The sequence below is a fragment of the Enoplosus armatus genome, chromosome 16 (assembly GCF_043641665.1).
Source record: "Enoplosus armatus isolate fEnoArm2 chromosome 16, fEnoArm2.hap1, whole genome shotgun sequence".
Lineage (NCBI taxonomy): Eukaryota > Metazoa > Chordata > Actinopteri > Centrarchiformes > Enoplosidae > Enoplosus > Enoplosus armatus.
In genome coordinates this window covers 1,852,452-1,879,066 of record NC_092195.1, presented here as the reverse complement: position 1 = coordinate 1,879,066, position 26,615 = coordinate 1,852,452, and the positions used below count along the sequence as shown (strand labels likewise).

At 44.2% G+C, this 26,615-nt stretch overlaps 1 protein-coding gene across 1 annotated transcript; it reads right to left on the bottom strand.

Annotated features, from left to right (window-relative positions):
• Positions 1 to 300: 300 nt before the first annotated feature.
• col28a1a (collagen, type XXVIII, alpha 1a) lies at positions 301 to 25,127 on the bottom strand. Its single transcript, XM_070921729.1, has 34 exons — positions 25,016 to 25,127; positions 23,814 to 24,379; positions 23,446 to 23,466; positions 23,261 to 23,320; positions 21,104 to 21,157; positions 20,962 to 21,006; positions 19,785 to 19,811; positions 19,489 to 19,533; positions 19,340 to 19,384; positions 15,519 to 15,572; positions 15,370 to 15,438; positions 15,169 to 15,237; positions 13,806 to 13,874; positions 13,456 to 13,524; positions 13,283 to 13,351; positions 11,784 to 11,852; positions 11,214 to 11,282; positions 11,047 to 11,118; positions 10,121 to 10,189; positions 9,595 to 9,666; positions 8,136 to 8,204; positions 6,712 to 6,780; positions 6,435 to 6,503; positions 6,274 to 6,342; positions 5,846 to 5,914; positions 5,647 to 5,715; positions 5,257 to 5,325; positions 5,063 to 5,143; positions 3,975 to 4,010; positions 3,845 to 3,881; positions 2,971 to 3,525; positions 2,151 to 2,299; positions 1,130 to 1,406; positions 301 to 473 (listed from the first exon to the last, which is right to left on the bottom strand). The coding sequence occupies exons 1-34, from the start codon at positions 25,125 to 25,127 to the stop codon at positions 301 to 303; spliced, it is 3,516 nt and encodes a 1,171-aa protein (XP_070777830.1).
• Between the last annotated feature and the right edge of the window lie 1,488 nt (positions 25,128 to 26,615).

Genomic DNA, 26,615 nt, shown 5'->3' with positions numbered 1-26,615 from the left:
TGGTGTGCATCCCAGAGCAGGTCCAAAAGGATCAGACAGATAGTACATGTGCAGCGGTTCAGAATTGAGCGGGCCCACCTGCAGTGCGAACGTAGCCTGAGACACACAGTGAGGAGGTCCACGGTCTCTTTCACCTGCAGCAGCGGTCTACAGAGTGGGACCACGGCAGCAGCTGCTGGCCTGAGCTTCCGGTCAAACAGTAAAGCCTGCGTCATCAGTCCGTGCTGTTCCTCAGTGACGCCGTTCCGATCGAGCATGTTGGCTTTGCACACATACCCCTTTTTCTCCAAATATATTCTGTTACGTGTAGACGCATGAACTCCTGCAGTTGGCCTCAGTCTCAAAGTTGTTTGCGTTGCCCTGGCAGCCTCCGTACCAGAACTGGGCGCAGGCGTTGGCCTCTGGGTCGTAGTACCACTTGACTACGTACTGTCGACAGGGGCCTGGGTCCAGAGGCTGACTGCACCCCTCATCTGAAAGGACAAGAAGGGTGCAATGGGTACAGCTGTCCATTACAAGTTAAGTCCGGCATTGGCATTTTTACAGTATTGGAAACAAAATGTACTCATAAAATACGAAAGGTAGCAACTTCCAGAGTTACATTATGTTTTGACTGTTTCATATGCAACAACGCTTCATATTTGATATAAAATCTCAATCTAAAAAGCAGCTATAACTGTAGCTGTCAGATAAAGGGAGTGGAGAATACTTTACGTACCATACTACCCTGAAATATAGTGGGACAAAGTAGCATTTAAAGGAAATACTCAAGTAGAATAGAAGTACGTCACATTTGTATTTGAGGTTCCAAAGGGTTGGACAGTTTAAGTTTCAAAGGGTATGTTTGGTTTCTATATTATTGTTCATTACTGCTCATTGCCCCTGACTAACAAAAGGGAAATATTTGAGAAAGGGAGGCGGCAAGAACCAAATCAAACACAAGATGTGATAAGCGGCCTCATGATGTGTTGCACAACTTTCCCGTGTTTTTTTTGCCATGTGGCTGTGGGCAATGCACTTAACAGGAAAATCAAAACGATGAAATAACGATGCTGCGTTGACATTTGTCCAAGGTGTGGCTCTTGAGCTGTCAGCGATATTCATCTGTTGCAGTTCCTGCTTGTTTTACCTGAGTCCGTCAGGGAGGGAGGAGGAGGACGAGGAGGGCTGACCGGAGCCTGCGTGCTCTCTGCCTCGTACAGCCAGTCAGTTGGAGTCTGAGGACCCACCATGGAGGTTACCCCAGGGCCCTGCTGCCCCATGCCGCCGGGAGATGCGAACGCGATGTCCGGCAGCTCGTTCCAGGGCTCCGCAAACAGTTTGGCGTCAATCAGGTTCTCGTCGGCCCGACCGGACTCGTGGGACTGTGGAGTCGGGGCTGTCGCTGTCTCCGCCGGGAGTTCGACCTGTGGAAGTGGGGGAGGTGCTCGGATCAGACACACCGTTACATAACATATATTTCTCAATGCACTCTTTCCTGTAAACTATGAAAATCAACTCACGGAGACTAGTTTGAGAGAAATTAGCAGCTGGACATCATGTCAGCTTTTTTTCACCAACAGGTCTGTCCAGACTGGCTCCATTGCCATGAAATGTTATATTTATGGCCCCCAGATGAGTGTCCCAGTCCGAACTGATTATTCTTTGACCCATGTCAGAGAGGTATAGCCTTGCAAAGACAACTCAGTTGTTTTGATTTATAAAGCTTCATTTTCCTAGTTCAGACAGTTCATAAAACTTAGTTTAGATAAAAATAAAAAGGGAAAAAAGAGAGAGTACAATATGAGGATGCGGAAAATGTATTAAATAATTAATTATATGCCAACATTAAATCGATTTTATGGTCCTAACTATTTCCTGGACTGTGCCAGGATGGTATCTAACCTGTGGGAGCGATGCCAACCCAGCAGCGCGCTGAGGGCAGCAGCAAGCATAGCTAAAAGTAGCGTGCTAGCGCTAGTGCTAGCTGGGCCCCCTCCATCAGTCAAGTAATGCTAGTCTTCCCCCGTCCCAGCAGTCCTACGTGGGGACTTGTTGTCACCAAGGTGGTTCAACTGAGGCCAGCTGTTGAGGTTAAACAGTATTTCTTTTTTCCCCAAGTAAGTGAGTCTATCCATCTATTTTCCCAAAAGAGACAAAAGCAGAATTACTTGTACGTTCTCCTCATCCGGGAACACTCTGGAGCGGCCGTCTTCTGGAGCCTCTGGGTGGATTTCAGCAGGTGGAAAGACAGAGTTTGGCAGAAACGCCATCGTGTCGTCCGGCTCACAAATCCGACTCAGTATTTTGCTTTCCAGAGCTGCGTGAAAACCAACAGAGAGGTAACCCGGTTGTACCCGTCACATGAAATGATAGGGAATTATTATTAATCATAATAGGTTGGCTAGATGAATAATATTTAAAGGCTGCCGGTGGCAAACATGACATGCTTGATGCAAGTTACGACCCCCTTGACTGTCTGAGCTACTGAATCAAACTACCGTGAGATAGTGGACTATATCTTCTCATGGATCAACCGACCAGTGACCCTATCACCTGAATGCCACTTGGCGACAACAGTTATGACAGTATTATGCCAGCACATTCTGCACACAGCCTTCAGATTCCGCGTGTAACCAAGGATACAACATGTAAATATAGATGTTAAAAAGGACAAAAACTAAAAAAAGATACTCTGGAATAAATGTGCTATGGGTTTTTGGTTCCATCATACTTTCTCAGTGAGCCCTTGCAGTTATCTTAATCTGAGCCCTGTTTAGCTTGTGTTTCTTTACATTTTCGTGAATCTGCAGCTGCATCGATGTGTACATTTGAAATATGATTATGAGGCGAGATCCGAAGTTACAAGGATATACTGAAAGCCCCAGAGGGTCCACCTTGATTAGGTTTGAAGGGCTTGTTATAGGAAACCAATAGTCAGCAGTGTGGTCGATGTTTATCTGAACTGTGAGACAAACATTGTTTGCTTACTTGGAAGGGACCTGAAGTCATCTATGAGGTAGACGTGCTCTTCATCAGGATCAGAAGCAATCACATTCATCTCAGCCCGGAACTCTTCATAGAGAGGATCGGTCTTGTTCGCGACTCCTATAACAAACATCTCGGTCCCCTTTGCATGGGCCTCTGTAGCTGTTTCTTCAAACTGCATAATGTCCCGGGGGTCGGCCTGCCCGTCCGTTAGAACCACCGCCACTTTCCTCACGCCGGGCCGCGAGGCCTTGAACAGCTGGTTGGCTCGGTGGATGGCGCTGCCCGTGAAGGTGCCCTCACCCAGGTAGGGCATCTTCCGGACGGCGGCCTTGACGTCGTCCTGGCTGGACTGCTGCTGCAGACTGACCACCACCATGTCCACGTGGCTGTAGAGCACCACGCCGATCCGCCTGGCTTCTCCGCTCACCGACACCCGGTCGACGAGAGCGTTCACGAAGTCCTTCACCAGCTCAAAGTTTTCTGGCCCCACGCTCTCAGAGCTGTCTATCACAAACACCAGCTCCAGAGGGCTCTCTTGGCACTTGACACCACAGCCTGAGCAACAAAGAGAAATCAAGTACTATCGCTGTGCAGTTCAGAATCTTACCTGATGGAACAAAATACACTGAAACAGGCCTGCAATAAATACTGCATCTTCAGTTCGTACTACTACTTAAGTAGCTGCTGTCTTCACTCAACTCCATGGCACGTTTCAAAGCATTCTTTTAGTGGGATTGCATTATATCATAAGAGGTTTAGTCAACTTAATTTACATTCATTAGACAAATTAGCTCCCAACTAAGCAATACAAAAAAAGATTTCTAATGACTGAGGAATGTACGGCTGCAAAACGCTGATAGAACGCATAACTTACCACAGATTTCTCTTATAATCCTGATGACCTCTTCTCTCTATGTACAGGAAAAAAAGAAGACCAAACGGGTCTTTAATTTTAATGTTAAGATATAGAATTCAGTGTCATTTGTGCCAGTCACTTCACTCACCGTCAGTCCTGGTTCCCCCTTTTCTCCTGTTCTCCCCTGTAAAATGAAGCTCAGATTAGGAAGTAACCTTATGTAAGGTAAGCTGATATATACTGGTGTCAATTAGCATCAAACATTACAAAGTACTTGGATCTATTTTCTGAAAATTTCATAAAAAACGGATCAGCAACTAAGTTTTAGCCTCTTGCTCTACCGAGTGCTGGGGGGGCAATGTTAGCATTCTATGAGCCAACAGAGCTAATAGAGACCTTCAAGGCCTGTATTTATCAAGCGTCTCAGAATCGCTCCTAGGAATTGTGCTGAAAGTCAACCTAGGACTGAAAATACTCATATCTCAAAGTGGGACTTCCAGATTTAGGACAAATTTTTAACTAAATTTCAAGGAAATCTGAAAAATGCTCAAAATCTAAATTAAGTTGCTGAAAATGTGATGACTTGTTGTAGTTCTCTGACAAGTAAACACTGGTGACAATTTGATTTAGCTGCGTGATCCAGCCCTGTCCAATTACATTGTTTTATGTCTATATTAGTACAGCCTTGCATGTATTGTGCATATACAAACTGTATGAGCATTGTTGGAGGGAGCCTGAGAACTGAGACTGTCATTGCCAATGACTGCTTGACAGTAATTGTCGAGCATATGATAATAAAGAACTTGAACTTGAACATGACACAATCATAACAGTGTGATTTTATCTCCTGTTGGTCAGTTTTAGTGGTGTGCATTGCTTTCTGCCAACCTATCTACTACCACTCGGAGTCACCAAAGTCAGAAATGTTCAAATCCTACAAATACAGAGGACTAAAGGATAAAGGATAGGACCTAATTGGTTATCAGTTTTTGGACCAGCTGACCCTGATGACATTAACTTGATGATTGTGTTGGCCTGAAAACGGCTGATTGGAACCTGTATATAATATATTTGTTCCATTTTACATGAAAAAGGGAAGATATCAGTGCCTAAAAGAAGAAAAAGAAACTATGTCCCAAAAACAAATCATTCACAGATTTTTTTTAGGGACAGTTTAGGAGATTATCATATAAACCATGAAGCATTGTGTTTCCAAGATGGGACATGCTATGTTACCATCAGCCCAGTAGATCCAGGTTCTCCATAGTCTCCCTTATCTCCTTTCTTTCCCCGGTCTCCAGGAATCCCTCTGTCACCCTGAGTGTGTGAAAGCATTCTTTATCACAGCAAATTTGGAGCACTGGTAATCAGAGGCAATATGTCTCAGGTCATGCAACCATTGGCACATGCAGCAGCTGTATTGTTTGTACCTTGTCCCCTGGAAGGCCATCTCCTGGTGCCCCCCGAGGGCCCAATGGGCCCTGAAACCCGGGCTCTCCCTAAGAATAAATATGAATGAAATGGTAAATATTATAAGGTATCATCAGCATATATACATATCAATCATATCTTGTCCATGGAGTGAAACACCACAGACTGATTGCTTGATTGGATGTAACAGCCCAGGCTAACGACTCAAGAGGGGACAATGGTCATTGTTGCAGGACAAGATAATGGATCAACACAGTCTGCCTCGCCATAGCTGGGTGCTGAATCCTCAAAAACAAGTACCAACAACATGATATAGTTGGAAAACATTTGTGATCCCACTGTCATGTCTGACACCATACCAGCCTTGTCAAGTGTTTTTTATTGCTTACTTTTGGTCCCTGGATGCCCTCTCCTGGAGGCCCTAGCAGGCCTGGTGGACCAGGCTGTCCTGTAGAGCCCTGGGAATACAATACATTACAGCAATTGTCAAGTTATAAGGCTCATATCATTACGATATGAAGAGAATATGGTTTACAAGAACAATAGAAACTGCTTAACTCCCTTCATACTGTATATACACACACTGACCTTCGGTCCATAAAGTCCAATTCCAGGAGGACCTGATGGCCCCAGCACCCCCGGTAAGCCTCTGTCACCCTGACACATAAAACAGACAAAACAACTCGGACTAAAAATACTTTCCTCTACTCGTCCTACTTATGCAGCCCACTAATTCTTTTTTGTTTGTTCTATTTCTGCTTTTGTCTCTTAACGTCCAGTCCGTATCACAGACAATATAAGTCTGCAATCTTCGTTCCAGTGGGTGGCCTGCTATAAAGCTAAGTTTCAGGCTAATAGCATGCTGCGGCTATTGCGTAGAAATATTCCAAAATGATTTGTGAAAAATCCCATTGTCTCACTCTAGTATATTGAATGGCACTAAAGTTCCCATTTGCCTCAGCGAATGTCCCTCTGAGGGCTTTCCCTCGCTTCACGAAGTAACACCTGTGCCTCACCTTAGGTCCAGGTAGTCCTTTCCCTTCAGGCCCCATCTCTCCTTGCACTCCCGGTAAGCCAGGCAGCCCCTAATGATGACGTGAAAAATGTCAATTTGCCAAACCTTTGTTTGTTATGCCTTGAATATGAGCATCATTCAATTACACCTGTTTCCTCTCACCTGTGGTCCTGGGAAACCATCTCCTTTCATTCCTGGTGGCCCCACAGGTCCAGGATTTCCTTTGTTTCCCTGACGGAGGAACAGTCAAATACACTGACTTGCACATATTACAAAATGTGACATGAAAATCCACACCACATTATGAAAGTATTGGGAAAGGTACAGTATGTCCGACATCATAATTACTTTATGTCTCGAGACCTGAGCGCTGGGAAAGATATCAAAACAAATATGAGACATCAGCTTGTATAACACTCATATTCTATGTTCATGTTACCTTCGGCCCAATGATTCCTACTCCGGGTTCTCCAACAGGTCCAATCAGTCCTACGGGCCCAGGATCTCCCTGTTGTTTTGACAAGTGAACAACAAAGTTCACTATTATTCCTATTAATGGACACTGACTGGCCCATAATATAAGCAATACAGTTTATTCATTTATGAACCGCTTTAAAATTGTGTTTTGTGATACATATCAGGACTCTACAGTCATTGCTCTAAATCAAATTACATTTACTCAACAGCTGTATCTAAGTATAATTTTGACATACTTTGCTCGAGTATTTTCAATTTATGCTACTTTATATTTCAATATAATAATACTTTTCAGATGGAAATATTGTATTCTTTATTCCACTACATTTACTTTACAGTTAGAGCTACTAGTTTCTTTACAGATTGTGATTTTACACACGAAACATACTGTATGATCTTCTTATAAATGATGCACTGTTATAGAATACACTACTCAACAAATATATATATAAAGCGGATCAAATTTGCTCCATCTCGACCAACTACAACAATAAAATGCAGCATAAATGTTAATACATCTGTAGTAGCAATCCAATAATACCTATGGCAATGAGCATTTTTACTTTTTATACGTAGATTTTTCTGATAATACCCCTGTATTTTTACTTATGCAACATTCTGAATACAGGACTTTTACTTGTAACTAAGTTTTTTTTTACATTATGGTATTACTGCTCAAGGATTGTCCACCACAAATTGTGTTACAGGCTGGTATGACAACATAAACAGCACAGAAATAAAAAAAAAATATGACATATTCAATACATAGCCCTGCCAATGGTTTCACTCCAATCCACTGACTGACAGGTGGCGCTAGGTGGCGGGGAGGGGGGGGGGGTCTGCTAGCTAGCAAACATTAATTTAAACAATACAGGAACTGAAATGTTCAAAAAAAAATCGGCTTTGGTCGTGATTTATGAAGAAGGAAATGTGTTACAACGTGTTTTAGTGAGTAACAGTAAATGTAAACATAATTCTTTTGGTCAGGTTTTGTTTTGTTGTTTACAAGAAAAATTCCACAGGGCGCCTTTAAGTTGGTCAGACCCAAACTCATTGCTCAACAGCATCTGGGCCATAGCACTACTTTACATTCATTTGGCTTATATTCTCACACACAAGTGAAAGCAAAGGTCAAACAGGAAGTGAGTGTGCAGTGTCTTACGGACGTTTTACAATGGACAGACCATCACTCGATCACAGCAATGAGGCTGACGACTAAAATGTTACTGGCCTTTGGTAGAATGCGCCTGCCGGGGGTCACGTTTAACGCCTTACAAACAATTGGTGAATGCAAATTAGCAAGACTAAGCTTGTCGCTCAGGTATGTCGCTCTGTTTGAGTATGGGTGCGCGTGTGTGCGTTGGTCGATTTATTGGGTGTCATCACCTTTGGTCCCAGTAAACCACGCCCAGCGGGTCCAGGTAGGCCCACCATTCCTGGGCTGCCGGGCTCTCCCTGAAACAAAAGAGTCAAAAGGTAAAAATGTCAAGACATTGAGCTGCCAGCAGATACAGTAAAAGCTTGTGCCAAGACCATGCAAGCGGACATTTGTCTCTTCTCAAACGCAGAACAAAACCATTTGTCTCGGGAGGCTTCCACCAGTACAGCTTAACTTAAGCCACATGTTCTATCAAAGCTGCATACGGGTGATCTTTTTTTGCCAGTGTTCATTATTAAAATGTGGCCCTTTAACCGCAAGTATCTGATAAAGAATGACGTAATGCTATATGAACTACACCACTATTTCAGAAGGTCTTGCACTGAACCTGTGGATTGGAAATACTTAAAGCTGCTATGGGTCAGTGTTTTTTATGTCAACGATGGATCAAATGACTATGCGTAATTTGAAAGGCGTTGTTTTCAAGGCCTGCTTCGGTTTGGTTCCTCTTCGTCCACTTCCTGCCCAGCTCCAGACAGCAGACAGCCGACGTTAGCAACTAGCTAGTGAACGCAGTGGAGCATCTAGCAGCTAAAGATCCATTTGAATGCATTTTCCTACTGTTCTAGGCAGCCCTTGGTGTCCATGTGTTTGTACGTGTATATTTGTGTATATGTATGTATGTATGTATGTATATATATGCGTGTATGTGCATATATGTAGGTATATGTATACCTTACTTATTTATTTTTCTACTCTTTATTTTAGTTGTTTTTGGGTTATCTTATCCATGTGTCACCCAGGATGGGGGGGGGGGGGGGGGGGGAGACCCTGGGTGGAGGTGAGGTGGGGGCAGCAGAACAAGCTGAAAACTCAACATCTGGGGTGTCATCACCTGATGAAGTTGTTATATGGCCAGTGTGTCAAGCGAACAGTTGTCTATTTAACCCATCCAGCAAAATGAGCGTTCATTTGGAGTCGTGCTCGTGTCCACCTGATGATGGTGGTGGTGGTGGCGGGGGGGGGGGCTTCCTAGTTCCCCACAGCTCCGCAGATCGTTTTTAATGTCTTTCAGCTCCTTCTTTTGGTTTTACAGCCCACAGCGTGACTTTTTCACTGCCCTCATCAACCTTGTTTCCAGCAGCAGGCAGCTGTCCACACCACCCCAACGTCATTCATGTGCACAAACTGGAGGTAAAGAAACAACAACAAAAAAAACTAGTCTGCGGAGGTTTCCAGCTGTCCCGCGGGACTACCCTTAAAACACTCTGAACCGAGACCCTTACATAAACTAACCAGTGGACCATTAAACGTGACCTGATCTTAAACCTCTTGCGCTACTGCGACAGCTACCTGAACCTGACCTCCCCACCCACAGTGAGCAGACGTGAACCTGACAGCACTAGGTTACTGGGGGGGCGTGTGTGTGTGTGTGTGGGGGGGGGGGTTAACCTATACTTAACATACCTTAGCTCCAGCAGGTCCAACTGGGCCTGGAGACCCTGACAGTCCCCTCGGCCCACGGTCACCTCTGTCTCCCTGTGGAAAAACACATGACGTCATACATCTCTGCCACTGTAACAGGAAGGTACTATTATATTGTTTCATTAATATTAACATTATTACCACTACCATTACCATTACTATACATCTCTTTGTGGAACTTGCATTGTGGAACTGTATGCTCTCTCTCTCTCTCTCTCTCTCTCTGTTTCTCTATATAAATAAAACTGAATTGAATACAATAATTCAGTTAGTCACCTTTGCGTGTACATGCCCACGTCAATGAACCGTCAGTGCAGGTATGTAAATATGTACCTTAAACCACTTTGAATTCTAAGTCACTGTTTGCATACGGTACGGTGCCTGTGCTTTTACAGCTTGCATGTTCCGGAAACCCACATGCAAGGGCTCTTAAAACAAAGCAACATTTCTTCATGGCGAGCAAACAGCAATCAGGATATCCTCCAAGTCAGCACAGATTAAAGATTACCTTTTCACCGTGGACGCTCTTGCCTGGCGCTCCCTCTAGGCCTCGCGGACCGGGCAACCCCATCTCTCCCTGGAGCAAACAGCAGGTCAAACGTTTGTCAAGTGGCTCAACAGCTAGTCTGCGTTGCTATTGAGCGTTCAGGTGACTGAGGAGCTAGAGGTCATATAGGTCAGTGGTTTCTTAAGGGGCCCCTATTCTACCAGTGTATTTATTTTTTATGGAAGTTATTCACTGCACCCGGCTTTTGTGGATGCTTTAAAAATAAAGAATCAAACGCATATTCCACTATTGCGCTATGACGTGTTGAAAATAACTTCAAATTCCCTCAAGTGGCTCTTTTTTTTGTTTACAGAGACCATGTCGTGGTACATCTTGACTGTGGGGTCTGATAGTGTAACCAACCAAATGGTTCTCCCTCTGCCTTCTCTAGCTCTGCCCGGGTGCTACATCTGATTCCTCAACCAGGTGCACCTGGCCTGAGATGGAGGTACTTGAAAGATCCTAAACCAGCTTCTGGCATGGGGACTGCCAGGCTTGCTGCCTCTCAGCCTGGGATTTTTGTGTGGCTTTTCTTTTAACTTTGTGCCATCTTGGTTGTCTTGGTTGTTGTTTGTATTTTGTATTTTGGTCGTTCATATGTCTTTATGTAATAAATCCCATGGCTTTGGTTGTTTTAAAAGGTGTCTCACTGTGGTTGACTGGCAGTGGAGTTGTTTTGTTAGTCCCATAGCGGCCGCCAAATGGTGGGACGTAAGGCTTTGACCAGTCCCCATAACTATTATAACGGTAACAAAACAAAACAAAGGAGTCGGAGCGCTTCCTTGTAGCAACAACAAGTGGAACAAGTTGTTAAAGACAGTTGCTATGACTACCCAAACCAAAATATAGAAAGTAACTAATTGGGGGACCTGCAGTCACTGACTCACCTTAGACCCAACTGCTCCATCCTCACCAGGAATGCCAGGTATCCCAGCAGCCCCATCAGGCCCTGGCTCCCCCTGGAAAACCACACATGAACTCAAAACCGTCTAGGCCCCACTGTTCTATTCTACTGAACATGCTTTATTCAAGCAGGGGGGTTTGGTTGTCTTACCTTTGGTCCCGGCTCCCCGACACCCCTCTCTCCCTGAGGCCCAGGCTCTCCGGGGAAACCCTGGTCACCCTGGGGAAGAAACACAAATCACTGGCTGAAAGTCGCATCAGACGACCAGCAATTTAAAGCTGCATTGGGTTTTTTTTTAGTGCTCCATAGTTGTCCTCAGGTAAATCTTTATTTTTTATAATTAAAAATAAGAATAATTTGGCACCTTGGGGGCTCCATAAGTTATGAGTTTACTTTTGATACTTTTAAGTACACTGTGGTATTGCTACTTTTACTGAAGTAAAGGATCTGAGTACTTCTTCCACCACTAATAGTAAATGTTAAAACGTAGTGTATTACGGGATCAGGAAAATGACTCAGTAGCTTTTGGAACATTTGCAAGAGGAAGACCGTCTTACTTCTTCTTTCAAATGTTACTTGCTTTAAAGCCACTTATCATAATGTATATTGTCCACGTCTTTCTCATGAATGTCTATAAATCACAAATGTCTGTTAAACGTGTCAGTCAAAAATAATACAGAAGCCACAGTGTCAACTCTCTACCGATATTCTGCTACTAACCTTTGGTCCAACTATACCCAGTCCAGGAGGTCCTCTGGGACCAGAAGGCCCAATTGGCCCTTGGTCCCCCTAAAGCCAGAGAGAAACATCAGAATTTAAGATAGTAGTTACACAACATTCCAAGATGGCGGCACTTGCAGATGTGGCGGCTGGTAGCTGCCTCTTTGCTACATCTCCTGTCCTTAACCTTAGGAAAAAGGAGACGAAGACACACACCCCCTGTCTACATCAGTGGAGCTGAGGGGGGAGCAAGTGAACAGTTTTAGGTTGCTGGGAATCAGCATCACAGAGAACCTGTCATGGTCATCACGCATTTCCGGAACATCATTGGTACCCATCTAGCAACCATCAGTGATATCTCTGAGGATTCTTAAAGACAATACCAACCCCCCCCCCCCCCCCCCCCCAGCCACAGCCTGTTCACCCTGCTACTGTCTGGCAAAGTATCCGCTGCCGTCCCACCAGACTACAGGCTGTGAGACTCCTCGACTTATCCTCCCCACTCCCCACTTCATTCAAATGACAATGAATGAACCTTGTGTTGAGTGTTCCACCCGTGTTGTATCCGAGTCATTGTATTGTCAATGAAGAGTAACGATGTATTTCTTAGAAAATGACCTCCCCAACCCCCAAGAAGAGGGGGCAAGGGTTATAAAAGGGAATGCAGAACAATAGACCGGTGTGCCAGAGACCTGCCACCTCTGACTGACTGACTGCCTGGGCTCTTGCCTTGGTTGTTTGTCAGACTTTGTTACTTGATTGTTATATTTTCTTCTTTTTGAGCATTTTGTATCCATTTACTCTTTTTGATAAAACTCCAATAAAATTGGGTTGTACTTTGTACATTCCAACCAAAGTCCTGTGTTGCTCCTCTCTGAGATCATCTAAGTAGCCCCCCTCAGGTAAGAAGACTCCTCTCCTTGAGATATGCCGACAATAGATAATCATTTGGCTTTGATCGATGAATTCTAAGAAAGCTGCTATGTATATATTATGATGTTCAACATGGAAGGACATGTTGAATAGGTTCAACTCAGTTGTCTGATGTTTTGCTGCTGCTGTCGAATGTTTGGTGGTTGTTGCTGCTATAGGATCATGTTTGGTGTTAAGGTTGAAGTTTTCTGAATAGTTGGGACACAGGGAGGGATTTCCCAGTGTGAAACCAGGTGAGTGTCCGCCACCCTTCCGTGTGGACCTCCCCTAGTATTGATCTTTTCCTTCCGGTTGTTGGCACATAGTCAACTATATAGGCCCTAGTGTTGTGATATTCCGGGAACGTAACCAGACTTCCTAAGCAGGCTAAAGCGGTCTTGCGTGTAGATTTTGGGAGTCCGTTCGAAAACCTAAAGGTTAGGTCGTAGAACAGCCGTCACTCAATGTGATATCTGCGTTGGGTGGGGGTATCGGTTGTAACATCTAAGATTCTCTTCACTTGCTACCATGAAACAAATAAAGGATAAACATGGGAAGCAAATTCCTAAGTAATTCATTGGCCTTGCCTTTTCTCCTTGGATACCCGCCCCTGGAAACCCCACCAAACCGGGCAGCCCGGGGGCTCCTGTGTTCCCCTGAAAAGTCAGACAGGTGAGAGGTCAGATATCCTTTACAGCATCACAGCTTTTCACTATACACGTGTCTGCAATGCCAACCATGTTTTAACAGTTAACCGTACCTTATCACCTTTGTATCCGACGCCTGGAGGTCCACGGCTGCCCTTGGGACCCTCATACCCCCTGCCACCCTGTAAGAAGAATAAACACATTGACATTTAAGACTGACACATATATTCTCTTTTTTTAATTCAGTAATTACCTGTCACAGGCTATTGGGGCAGTTACATTTGAATACCTCCCACATAAATTCTGATTGGGTCAGTCTGGTTTAGGATTTTCTAAACCTATGGTTTTAAATCTTTAATATGTCATATTCTGTAAGAAATATGTGATTGCAGACTGTTTTAAATAAAGGATAAACAAAATGATACATGCCAGTTGTAGTGAACCAGATAGTCCTGGAACATACCTTGGGCCCTGGGAGACCCTCACCTGGAAACCCTGGAGGCCCTTGCATCCCTGGTGGCCCCGCTGGACCCTAAACACATCAACACAAAGATAGTAAATGTTTTGTTGTTGTTTTTTTTCCAATTGTCCAGATTTCACAAACATTTTAAGGACTCACAATAATAGGATATTATTAATGAATAATAATTCACAAATATTAATTAATAAATTCAGATCTAAAATTCAAACTCAGGTTTCGTGTTTCTTTAAAATTGATTGGTCAAATTCAGACACCACCGCTACCAAGGATGAGCAATCGAGCCTGAACGGGGTCGATCAGACCTCTGTACTATCAGGTCATCTGACGATCACATGAAGTTTTTTGAAGATGGTTTTCAAAGTAAAATACTTCAGCGCTATGAATTCAACATTAAGTGTTCAGTAGTAGTTCAATTCCACAGTTAGGTATACAGTTACTTATAAAAATTCTAATTTAAATTATTTTGGCCTGTCTTTGCTTCCATAAATTTCAACCCATCCCCATAGCACAGTGAAAGTTTGGTATCTTTTTTGGGATGGAACGCAGCCCTTTGTATATACAGCACGTTGAAGATAATTAGGAGTCATAAGTACGTTTTTCATTGTTTGCATTGGAGTACACTGGATTTAAAAGGAAACTATGACTATGAGGGAAACGTTTTGTTATTGGTTACCCCAAGTTGCTATCTACGTGTATGTATTTAGCACACGTGCAGATATGTTCACTGACATGACAGTTGGGAGGGCTTTACTTTTAGGGTTTCTACTACTACTTGGAATTCTTGGAAGGAATGGAGTAAAAGGTAAAAAGGGTATTTCTTGGCTAAATGGAAGTTATCACCATGTTGATGATTCACATGTATGATTCCAGTGAATATACATTGTTGAACTGATTGTGCGCGCTCCAATACGTTGTTTGTAGTCACGTGATTCCGATGGACGAGATGGAGGAAAGCCCGTACCGTGCTAGTTACTGTTTACTCACTGTGTCGCTCATTGTATCGCCCAATTCATTCTTAAATTATGGCTGAATCCTATTTTATTATAATTGCCACCTATTCAGTGTCCTGCCAACTGTGAAATGTGGTCATAATCTCCCCTTCTGTTCCTGAGTTATGGTGTTGAATAATGGCCAAAACAGTTTTTCCAGGACATTATGACGCCGTTAAGTTGACCTTTGACCTTTTGGGCAATAAATGTCATCACTTTGTGCCAAATGTGAAGAAATTCCCTCAAGGCATGCCTGAGATGTCGCGTTCACGAGAAATAAGTAATCCACAGGGATGCGGTGATGGTATTAGTGAAAATATATCAGCTATAAGAGCAGTTACTGTAGTTTCACCCACCGGTGTCCCTGGTTCACCAATACCCATTGGTCCAGGAGGGCCTGGTCTTCCTTGGTTCCCATTGTCACCCTGAAAAGTTTACAGATTAGAGACGAACTGATACATACACGAGGACAACCTTCCACCTGTGTCCTCCCCACAGATGGGTAAGTTGGAAAAGGTTCCTTATTAAATCAAATACTAAACCAAACCTAAATGTACCTTGGGACCAGGGAACCCAATGCCGTTATCTCCTGGAGGTCCACCTGCACCCCTCGGTCCTCGGTCACCCTTTTAGGAGAAAGAAAAAAAATCTTACAAACGTGCCCATAGCTTTACCCTGTGAGCATACTGACTGCCAGTGTTCTTACTTTAGATCCAGGTGGCCCCTCTGGACCCTGGTCTCCTAGTCCTCCCCTGGTTCCCTGAGACAGGGAATAACATTACATAAATAACATTCAATTAATTTAATATAAAAAAACATAAACTACACCATTTTTAACATTAAGAACAAGTCAATATTCTTGATATCTTTTGGGTTTAAGATCTACAAGACATTTAGCATATTTGACAATCTTTGTGAGTTAAAACAAAGATAAGACAGGCAAAGCAAGGGTTGTGCTTTTTGTTTTTTTTTGTTGTCTTGGAACGGTCATTTCCCCATTCTTGTCACTGCCAACTCTCTGGAAAGTGTGTGTGTCTTCTCTGATACCCATGGAATTGCCAGTCATTACAGAGGGATCCCTCACCGGCTTCCCACTGACTAACACAGCAGGAGGGACTGAACCCCTGGTCCCCGGATTGTGGATTAAGAGATGCTAAGCTGATGCAGAAGTGGACACTGAACACATGGAAACCTGACGTGGTAAAAGAATTGCTAAGAGATAACCACATAAAACAGCTAGGCTGATCTTAGCACTGTTAGAGCTCTGAAAGATACCACTGTCGTGCATGTGCTTTGCTTTGCTAACATTTAACACAGCATGTTGTAGTAGTGTTTAAAGAGACCGCCATCGATTTAGCATTGTTGGACTCACGGTGGACGGTTTTGATGACAGATCGGTTGCAGGATCTGGGTCTGTAACGCTTGTAGCGGCTAATGTGGCCTCGAGCCTTTAGCCTCAAGCAGACATGAGGATCCGGCTACAGAGCGAAGTCACTTCTTTCCACCTCCACAGCCCTCTTTTCACTTTCAAACTTGTAGTCTTGTAGCCCCAACCAACACTGGCTGAGGTGACATCGCTTGAGGCAGTTTATCCCTTTAAGGCATAGTGGTCGCGTTGATTCTACCTTCTAGACAGACATTACTTTCCATTCATTTCAAATCGCCTTAGACACAGTTGAAAGTCGGACTGAGCATGCTTTTCATTGCAACTGTTAATCATGCATGAAAGATGTATTTGACATGTAGAACATTTGGGATCAAACTGTGCTGGCACTGGTTGGTGAGCTGTGACTGCCCTCTGCTGGAATCTAGAGAGGAGTGTGACTGGAGTACATGGACGTCTGTGTCCACATGAGGCTCTGACACACAAATTGTGACAGAAAATGTTAGAAATCCACAGAGATTCAACATCGTATCGTGAAAAAGCAGCCACAATGAACCAAGTACGCCCATGATTCATGCAGCATTTAATTGTCAAAACTATAGGGGCTTTCATCAGATGCCAAAATGTATCAATTTGTAAGCCAATTGATGGTAATTGTATCATGCATTGTGAATGTTTTGTGAAGTCTGTGCTATGCATATACACACAATAACAGGCGTAATGTTGACTGTGATAGGTTACCTGACTCAAGCAAGTATCTAGTTTCTGCAAGCTGATTTTCGCATCACCGTGAAAATGCCTGCAAACCAATGGCTACGTGAAAGTAGCCGTTTATAGTTGTTTAAAGGTCAGCAGAACTCCCCTTTTGTTGCTCTACAGACCTCCAATCAACGCTCTCTCGGAAGCAAGAGTTTCCTTGCATCCTAAATCATTTCCAGCAAATATGACAACAGTGATACTAAAGAGGCTAAATGGAGACCACGCAAGGTGCTGGCCTCTATCGGGAGCAACTTACGGTTCTTGCTCCAGGATACTTCGACATGACGGGGGGGAGCGGGGGAACCCCCAACCTGCTCTACCTCCCGTGCGACAGTGCAAACCACTCCCCTACACCCCCTCCACCTCTTACCTATGTACTATTCTCCTCTGGGAGATTTGGGTCATTTTTGTCCATTCATCGTTGTAATCCACACTATTATTTCATAATTTCTTCTTGAACCAATCTCATATTGTCTCTTCAACATCAACATCAACATCAACTAGTGATATACATATTTCACTGTATTGGCACCTTTTATGATATCTATAAACTAAGATAATGCTCCCACTTTGCCTTTTTAGTTGTTGGAGAGGGCAAGTTCTATTTGTATGGAGGTTCTGCTTTGTTATCTGTCCTTCTCAGAACAAGATCTTTGGAGATCAGATCCAAAGAGACCCTGATGTCATGACATTCGCATTAATAGCAAACAGAGAGAGAGCAGAGGCCACCAGTTGCAGGGTGGTTGTGAAGCAGGGAAGCCTCTAGGAAGGGGTTAGGGTTAGGACTCTGCTGGACTCTTCAAACTAGCCCATTTCCATCAGAATCCTGTATTGTACAGAGGCTCGTTCAAGCTGTTCAAGGACTGGTGGACACTAATACTGTGATGGTGTATACTTTGGTATAACAGGTTCATGAATGAACTTCTGACAGCGTGTGTAGGTACATTTCATGGGAACTGGAGACAGATTAGAAGGACGCGAAGCCCAGTGGCACTCTGACGGTGGCTGCTGTTGTTCTACCGATGCTGAAGGGGGCAACAAGCATTTAAGGAGAGAGGGAATGGATAATATGTGCCCAAATCCTAATCCTCTGGGACAACGTCTGCTCAAAGACTACAACCAAACATTGCAAGCTTGGATTCCCCTCTTTAGAAAGGCTACATTAGGATGGGGATAAGATCTAATCCACAGCTCACATTCCACAAGTGCAGGAGCAGGAGATGGACCCAGAGTGTGTGGCTTTCACGGCAGCACCGATTGTTTCAGTGCGGATGTGGGGGGACACAGGAATCTTTCAATTTGACCACACACCCGTTCAGGTATGAAAGCTCAAAGAGCTCTATCCCATTTTTTAATTAAAACATGTCTCTCTTTCATAGGTGTACCGCATATTGGAGGTTGTTGTCAGTTAAAGGTCCCGCACACCCACTCCAACAATAAATCATCCTGAAATTCCAGTCTACGGATTTGAATGAATATGAACCGCACACTTTTTTTCCTCCCCAACAAGGATGGGTCAACATTTTGGGAAATGCACATATTCAATTTCTTTCTGAGAGTGAGACGAGAAGATCCATATCAGCCTCACGTCTGTGTGTTGAGCACAGAGCTGGAATCAGGATGGGGTTAGCCTAGCTTAGCATAAAGAAGCTAGCCTGGCTCTGTCCACAGTTCAAAAAACATTTTTCTATTTAAATTTTTTTTTTTTTTTACCTTTCTGTCTGTGAATTGAATAAACGAACATACAAAGTGTGAATTAGTCATTATGCTAAGCTAGGCTAACCACGTCCCGACTCCGGCTCTGCACTCAACACACAGACATGAGATTGATAGCAAGTGTATTTCCCCAAATGTTGAACCAATCCTGCAATTTCTGCTCAGTTGATTTGTTGGATGAATTTTTCGTATATAAGTATTTAACCGACGTACTGATGCCGGTATGGAGTCATAGAACAATAGAGTAACAATAAAAAAATGAGTTTGTGCCTCCTGAGATTAGACAGAACTAAAGTCAAGATGCTTATTTGGGGTTGATTTCCATTCTTACATTTCAATGTCCTTCATGTAAATGTTAGTCCAGCCAAGCTGCTGTCGAGCCAAAACTACGACGAGTTGTCATAATTCTGATTCTGAATAACTTACTTATTGTCAATTATAAACAGTTTGAATTCACTATTTGAATCTAAATCACATACTCTATGAAACATTGTACATATTAATGACATCGGTTACCAAAATTGACTTGCTAAGACAGCAATCAGTTGTAGTGTGTAAGCATCAACTGAGGCTCTGTGTGCAATGGGATATCAACAGACCGCCCAGCCATTCATATACGCACTATGTGCGAAGACTGTCGGTTAAAAGGATAAAAAAAAAACTTTTACCTGCTCTCCTCTGGGGCCTCGGGGGCCAGGAGGTCCCTCTGCACCCTAAGGGAAGACATCAGTACAATGTCACTATATTCACACACAGTACTTGGCCACGGCAAATAGTCATCACGGCAATTAAGGAAATAAAAATGCATCAAACCTACTTGTTCTCCCTTTTTACCGGGGGGGCCACATTCACCCAGTTCTCCCTGGAAAATACAACCAGTAAAGATACAGGTAAGTGAAGCTTCAAGCAAAAAAAAAAAAGTTCTAATCTGGACAACATCTTTCTGCATGGGATTTTATGTCCAAATCACAGAGCGCTTTCAAAAATACATACGTTGAAGAATTTGCATACCTTTTATGATATTTCCATACCTGGAGTCGGCCGTGGTGATTCGTCATGAATAAAACATTGGATTAAAAAAAAAAAAAACATAACAAAAATAACAATACTAACCTTTTCCCCTTTGCTACCAGGCCGACCCTATAGAAAATAAAAATGACATTCAAATTTTCCAAAATGTATAGCAGACCGCCCACCAACCATCATGCTACTGTAATAGAAAGTGAACCAACCAACCAACATCAAGATGGAATGGAATGGAATGGGAGCGCGGTAGATGTCATAGACCAACATTCTGCTAATTGATTTATATGTTCAAAAAATTAGATTCAATCCATGTCATTTCTATCAATGGTTCTAACTATGTAGTCTAGACAGTCACATGAGACTTATCTTAATTACTAGTGGAATGAAGTACTTGATGAGAATGCATCCGGTGTCATGTAAAGGTAACCCAGTTATATTTACCTATGAAGTTAGTTAGTTAACAATTTCAGGAAGTACACTTATTCTTCTAGAGAGTGAGGTGAAACTGTTTAGCCTAGCTTAGCATAAAGACGGGAAGCAGCAAGTTCAAAAGCTATTTCTTGGGTGAAAGTAGTGACTTTTTTTATAATCTCGTCATCACAGTGAGGTCGCCAGGAGCCACATTGTGCCTATGACTTATCAAAACCTGTGCTCACCGGCTGTACCTGGCAGCCTGCTGTGGCTACAGCCAGAGCCACCACACAGAAGTGCTGGGCCAAGAAATAGCTCCAGCACATAACTCCCCACAAATTGTCAATTTGACATTTCTGTTTAAGATAATCCTTTATTAATCCCTCAGCGGGGAAATTTGCATTGTTGCAATGTGCTAAGTAGTGAGCTTAGCCAGCCATTTCCCGCCTGCTTCCAGCCATTACGCTAAGCTAGGCTACTTGCCTCTTGGCCCCTGTACTTGCTGCAAAGACAACAGATTCATTTTCATTTTCTCGTCCCATCAGGAAGCCCAGTAAGTGTGTTTCCAAAAATGTTACACTAGTTCCTAAACACGTTACGCGTGAAAGAGACACAACCTGAGACCTGAAAAGGTATAATCGGTCAGAGTGACTACTTTACGACTTTAAAACTACTCCCGTCTGGTAAATTGGCCCCATCCTTCTTACTAGACTGCATTACTTAACAGGAACGCTGTAATAAAAGGGTCGATATAATCCATTTGGAGCTCCCTCCGCGCTTCTAAAAATAAGAATTTAACAGTATAATAGCGTGAAAACCTGTAATCCGGGTGAGAAAAAATATTCGTGATTACCTCAAGGCCCTCCATTCCTGGACGTCCATTAATGCCCGGTTCCCCCTACAGTGACCGAGCCCAGACAAAACAGCACATCAAACAACACTTCATGGATTCTTTCTGTTACCAGCGCTGGATTACGGGGACAATAGAGACTTACGCGGGATCCCTTTGGACCTGGAGCTCCATCAGACCCCGGCTCGCCTGGTTTCCCCTAGATGAAAGTAAAGGGAGAGGTTGTGCCGAATGAGAATATTTGGGCCCCTCTTTAGTTTGGACTGGTGTGTGTACAGGCAAAGGTGAGGTAGGGCATTCTCGGTGCGACCTGTCTGTAACCTCTGTCCAACATAAGCCTCCACCTCAGTGCAGCAGGTTCTCGGATCAGTGCGGCCTGTGTGTTTGCTCATGTTTAATCTTCCATCCTTGACCTTTGCTTCTTTCCAAGGGCCCCTCTTCGGCCGCGCTACCAGTGAAAACAGCCCTTTCAGCCGGCCCCATCTCGCCACCTGCTACACTTGCATTGTGGGAATCATTTCCTGCCCTTTCACATCTTTTGCCTGTAGTGCCTCGGGATGAGGGCCAGACGCACCTGCTGATGGAGGCCGAGAATCCCCAGCTATCCAGGGATAACAGGCCACAGTGGGAGGCTTACCAGGCCCTGTGGGGCTGAGGAAGTCAACCTGAGGCCAGCAGACGCGACCACAGCTGGGCAGGAAGCTGATCCAGAAACAGTGTCACACTACCCAGAAGTCTATCTATCTATCTATCTATCTATCTATCTATCTATCTATCTGTCTGTCTGTCTGTCTATCTCTCTATCTATCTTTCTGTCTGTCTGTCTCTCTGTCTGTCTATCTATCTATCTATCTATCTATCTATCTATCTATCTATCTATCTATCTATCTATCTATCTATCTATCTTTCTGTCTGTCTGTCTGTCTGTCTCTTTGTCTGTCTGTCTATCTTTCTGTCTGTTTGTTTGTCAGTATGTCTGTCTGTCTGTCTCTTTGTCTGTCTGTCTGTCTCTTTGTCTGTCTGTCTGTCTATCTGTCTGTCTGTCTGTCTGTCTGTCTGTCTGTCTGTCTGTCTATCTATCTTTCTGTCTGTCTGTCTGTCTCTCAGTGTCTCTACCTGTCTGTCTGTCTGTCTGTCTCTCATCTGTCTCTCCGTCTGTCTGTCTGTCTGTCTGTCTGTCTGTCTGTCTGTCTGTCTGTCTATCTATATTTCTATCTGTCTGTCTGTCTGTCTGTCTGTCTGTCTGTCTGTCTATCTCTCTGTCTATCTGTCTGTCTGTCTGTCTATCTATCTCTCTATCTATCTTTCTGTCTGTCTGTCTGTCTGTCTATCTGTCTGTCTATCTATCTATCTATCTATCTATCTATCTGTCTGTCTGTCTGTCTGTCTGTCTGTCTCTTTGTCTATCTGTCTGTCTGTCTGTCTATCTATCTCTCTATCTATCTTTCTGTCTGTCTGTCTGTCTGTCTGTCTATCTGTCTGTCTATCTATCTATCTATCTATCTATCTATCTATCTGTCTGTCTGTCTGTCTGTCTATCTATCTCTCTATCTATCTTTCTGTCTGTGTGTCTGTCTATCTGTCTCTCTGTGTCTCTACCTGTCTGTCTATCTATCTATCTATCTATCTATCTATCTATCTATCTATCTATCTGTCTATCTATCTATCTATCTGTCTGTCTGTCTGTCTGTCTGTCTCTTTGTCTGTCTGTCTATCTGTCTGTCTGTCTATCTTTCTATCTGTCTGTCTGTCTCTCTATCTTTCTATCTGTCTGTCTGCCTGTCTATCTATATGTCTCTCTGTGTCTCTACCTGTCTGTCTGTCTGTTTCTCTGTCTGTCTGTCTGTCTGTCTGTCTGTCTGTCTATCTTTCTATCTGTCTGTCTCTCTGTCTATCTATCTTTCTATCTATCTGTCTGTCTGCCTGTCTATCTATATGTCTCTCTGTGTCTCTACCTGTCTGTCTGTCTGTCTGTCTGTCTGGCTTTCTATCTATCTGAAAATTCCAACAAAGGTAACAATGACATTTCAGCGAGTGCATTTGGTATAAAACACAACACAGTCCTACCAAAAGAAGTGATATATATATATATATATATATATATATATATCAAGGTGCACCGACTGTATCACCCATGTGACTCCTCAATGGACGAGTGGTGATTAATATATTAATATATTAATATATCACCATGTTATCAATAAATGAGTCCAACTCAGATCGTGTCACAGCTGTCAGCACAGAGAGGCTGGTGGAGAAATAGCACTGGATCAATGAAACGAGCGCGCTACAATGCACTCACCGGGCCTCCGGGGTGACCCCTCTCCCCCCTCTCGCACCGACAGGTCTTTGGCTGCGGGCACTGAAACAAAGGCAGGGGAAAAGAGCCAAGCGGGAAAACCAAATCATCAGCAATGATGGCTTTAGAGTCACCGAAAGTGGCATCACGTGAGCAAGTAATCACGGGGGGGTTGATACTGCACTTACCCCAGTTTTGACAAGTGTGCTCTGAAAGAAAAGAAAAAAGACACAGAGAGACAGAGAGTTAGTCGTTGTCCTGTCCCGCAGAAATCATAAACCTAACAACCGGTCATTTACGTCCAAAGGCACCCTGAGGTTTCATTGTAAACAAAAACTGTTGAAGTGAATGAGGCTACTTTCGTCGCTGTAGTGTTATTCTTGGTCTGAATGTGCCCTGACCTTAATCCAAAACTGTCTCACATCCCCCCTCCTCTCCGTCAACTATGTGTCCACCCTGTCAGCGGCATACTCCTACATTGCTTTTATGCTTTTATGGTCTACACACTTCTCCAGTGGGTTTGAACGCATCATCTGTGAAGCTAACACAAACCGACCAGCTCGTTGAAGAGTCTGTGATCCAGCTGGCTGTCGGCGAGGCTGAGGACGTGCTGCTGCGGGGGGGCGCTGGCGATGGAGCGCAGCTTTGCACCCATGGGGCCGTCCCCGGGCAGGCCCGACAGCCTGATGGCGAACACCCTGATGTTGTGCTGCTTGGCCTCGGCGGCGGCCGCCACGGCGCTGGGGCTGCGCGGGTGATCCGTCCCGTCCATGATGAGCAGCGCCACCCTCAGGCTGCTGGGGGACGTCTCGCGGCTGAACACCTGGGTGGCGTTGGTGATGGCGTAGGCGGGGAAGGTGCCGTGGCCGATGAAGCCCATGGAGGCCACCCGGCTCTGGAAGACGTCCATGTCCTGCCAGTCCCTGAAGTTGTGCTCCACGGACACGGTGCTGCTGTACTGCAGGGCGGCCAGCCGCAGGCGCAGGCGCCAGCCGGCGGAGTGGAGCTGCGTGAGCTTGGTGCTGAAGCGCAGGATGAACTCCTTCTGTCGCTCAAACAGCACAGACTTGGCTTTCTCCGAGCTGTCCACGAGGAACATGATCTCCACCGGGCAGATCAGGGCTAGGTGGGAGGCAAGACACAGCAGGCTTACATTCGAACCGCAACCGTTGGTGCAGTGCTATAACTACCTTCTATCAGAGCATCTGCATATTTTAGCAAGCCCTTCACCCATCCAACACATCACACGGCCCGAACAACTTACGGCCGACCTGCCGGGGGGGCGTGGCGTGAGTATATTTGTGACATCACAACCTTACGGAAGTCCCGACGGCTCGTTTAAAAGGCGAAAAAAGGAGTTTCATTTCTCCGTGGACTGAGCGTTTTTTGACACTTTCACAGTATTTATACAGCACCCGGAGCTGCTTTATAATCAAAAACAACACGTGGAGGCCCCCACTCTCTACAATATGGGACCTTTAACGCTTGCTGAGGCGCCAGGAGACAACAAACAAATACGATGATTGGGGTCGTTTCATTTCAAATATGAAACGATTTTTGGTACGCGTGAGTGATGAAACACCAGACTATGTTGAAAATCAAGTGGGTTTTTTTCGTGCTCCTTTAAATCCCCTGTAAAGCTCAACCGACTACCATTTATTTTTCCGCACACAACGAAGCCATTTAACACTCAACGCACACTTACAATAAGACCACAAATGCTCGGGGTGCAGGTCACAGGACAGGAGAGCCACTTACTTTTGGCCTCGCTGACGACGACCTCCCTCTGCCCTTTCCTCCGTCTGCCTTGGCACCTGGCGGGGCTCCACAGGGCCACGGCAAGGGCCAAAACCTTCAGGAGCCACTGCATGGTTCGCCCGGGTTAATCGAGTGCGCCTGCTCAACCTGGGACGGACGTAGAGAGAGAGAGAGAGAGAGAGAGAGAGGACGCCACGGCGCTGCAGTGATTTCACGTGGACACAAGGGGGAGACGCGACTGTTAACTGCTGCCGCCGGGTGACTCGAATTCCTCCAGCATCCCGTGGTGGCGGCAGGTCACACTTTATGATCCCAGCTGCTGTTTGACATTATCACCTTTACCTCTTCCCCTGCGGCTACATCTGCTTTCACCTACTACTACTACTACTACTACTACACATATATACGTATACTACTGCCATCACTCGTGTTGGTATTATGAATACCTCTGACAAATACTGCCCACTGCTGCTGCTGCTGCTAACATCGCCACAACCACCCTCCAGTGCTGCTTGTTTATGACACCAACACTGCTGCTGCTAGTGTACGAGGGTTCGGGCAACATGACGCTTTAATCCTTTTTCAAATTTACTTCATCCAGACATTTTTGATACATGTTGACACTCTGATATAAAGTTACACACACCATGACACCAGGGATTATATTCATATTGCCCACCCATAACCGCTAATATCACTGCTGCCACTGCAATTACTACATGACAACTTTTTACTGCTGCCATTTACCGTCAACATGACTTGCTGACAACAATAACAATAGTAATAATAATTACATGGGGCTGCTCTTGCAATGGTGCATGTCATCTTTAATCGCCCCCCCCCCCCCCCGAAAAATAAAATTCACAGGAATTGGTTATTAGTGTCTGGATACATTTACTAGTATTTGAACTACATTATATGAACTATTGGAAGATAAATTAAAAGAAGACAAATAATAATATATATATATATATATATATATATGTATATATATATATATAGAATAAATACAAACAACATTAGCATGTCAATACACCGTGATGAGAGACGTACCTGTGTGTTACTGAAGTCAGTCCATCAGTGAGGCGCTCAGGCGCTGCAGTGCTGTGCCTCCCCAGGCTGGTCTCCACTACAAAGGCAGGCAGGCAGGCAGGCAGGCAGGCAGCTCTGATGGTGTCACAGCACACCGGGCGACAAGTCACCCACATTTACAACGACTAGGACTTCCCGCTCCTCCCTTCACAATAAAACTCAGTTTTAGTTCTCAACTTTTTTTAAATAAATGACAGAGTTTCTGCTTTTATTTTGAAGTTGACGTTTCACTTGCTGATTCTGCATGAAAACTTTTAGCACTGCATTTCAACAAACTGGCAGGTGAACTATGAAGGCCAGTATTTAGTAACTTTAGAAACAGTAACTCTAGTTTTTTAATTTCATTTTCATTTTTGTTTTTTTAAAACTCCTTGCTTGGATTTTGACTCAATGCGCAAAATGAAGAACTATTCAATCAGCTTGAAAAGGCGAGTTTAAGTCAGTGTTCTCTTCCTGCAACCATGATTGCGGGGGCAGAAATAGACAGTATCCAGTCAAAAAGACTGAG

Bases quoted from the DNA above. Each gene is read 5' to 3' on its own strand.
- col28a1a (XM_070921729.1), bottom strand. From the start codon at position 25,127: ATGCAGTGGCTCCTGAAGGTTTTGGCCCTTGCCGTGGCCCTGTGGAGC. The intron at 23,321-23,445 runs GTAAGTGCAGTA...CCTTTGTTTCAG, and splicing joins GCACACTTGTCAAAACTGGG to TGCCCGCAGCCAAAGACCTG. The intron at 11,283-11,783 runs GTTAGTAGCAGA...TTTCTTCCCCAG, and splicing joins TGGGTATAGTTGGACCAAAG to GGTGACCAGGGTTTCCCCGG.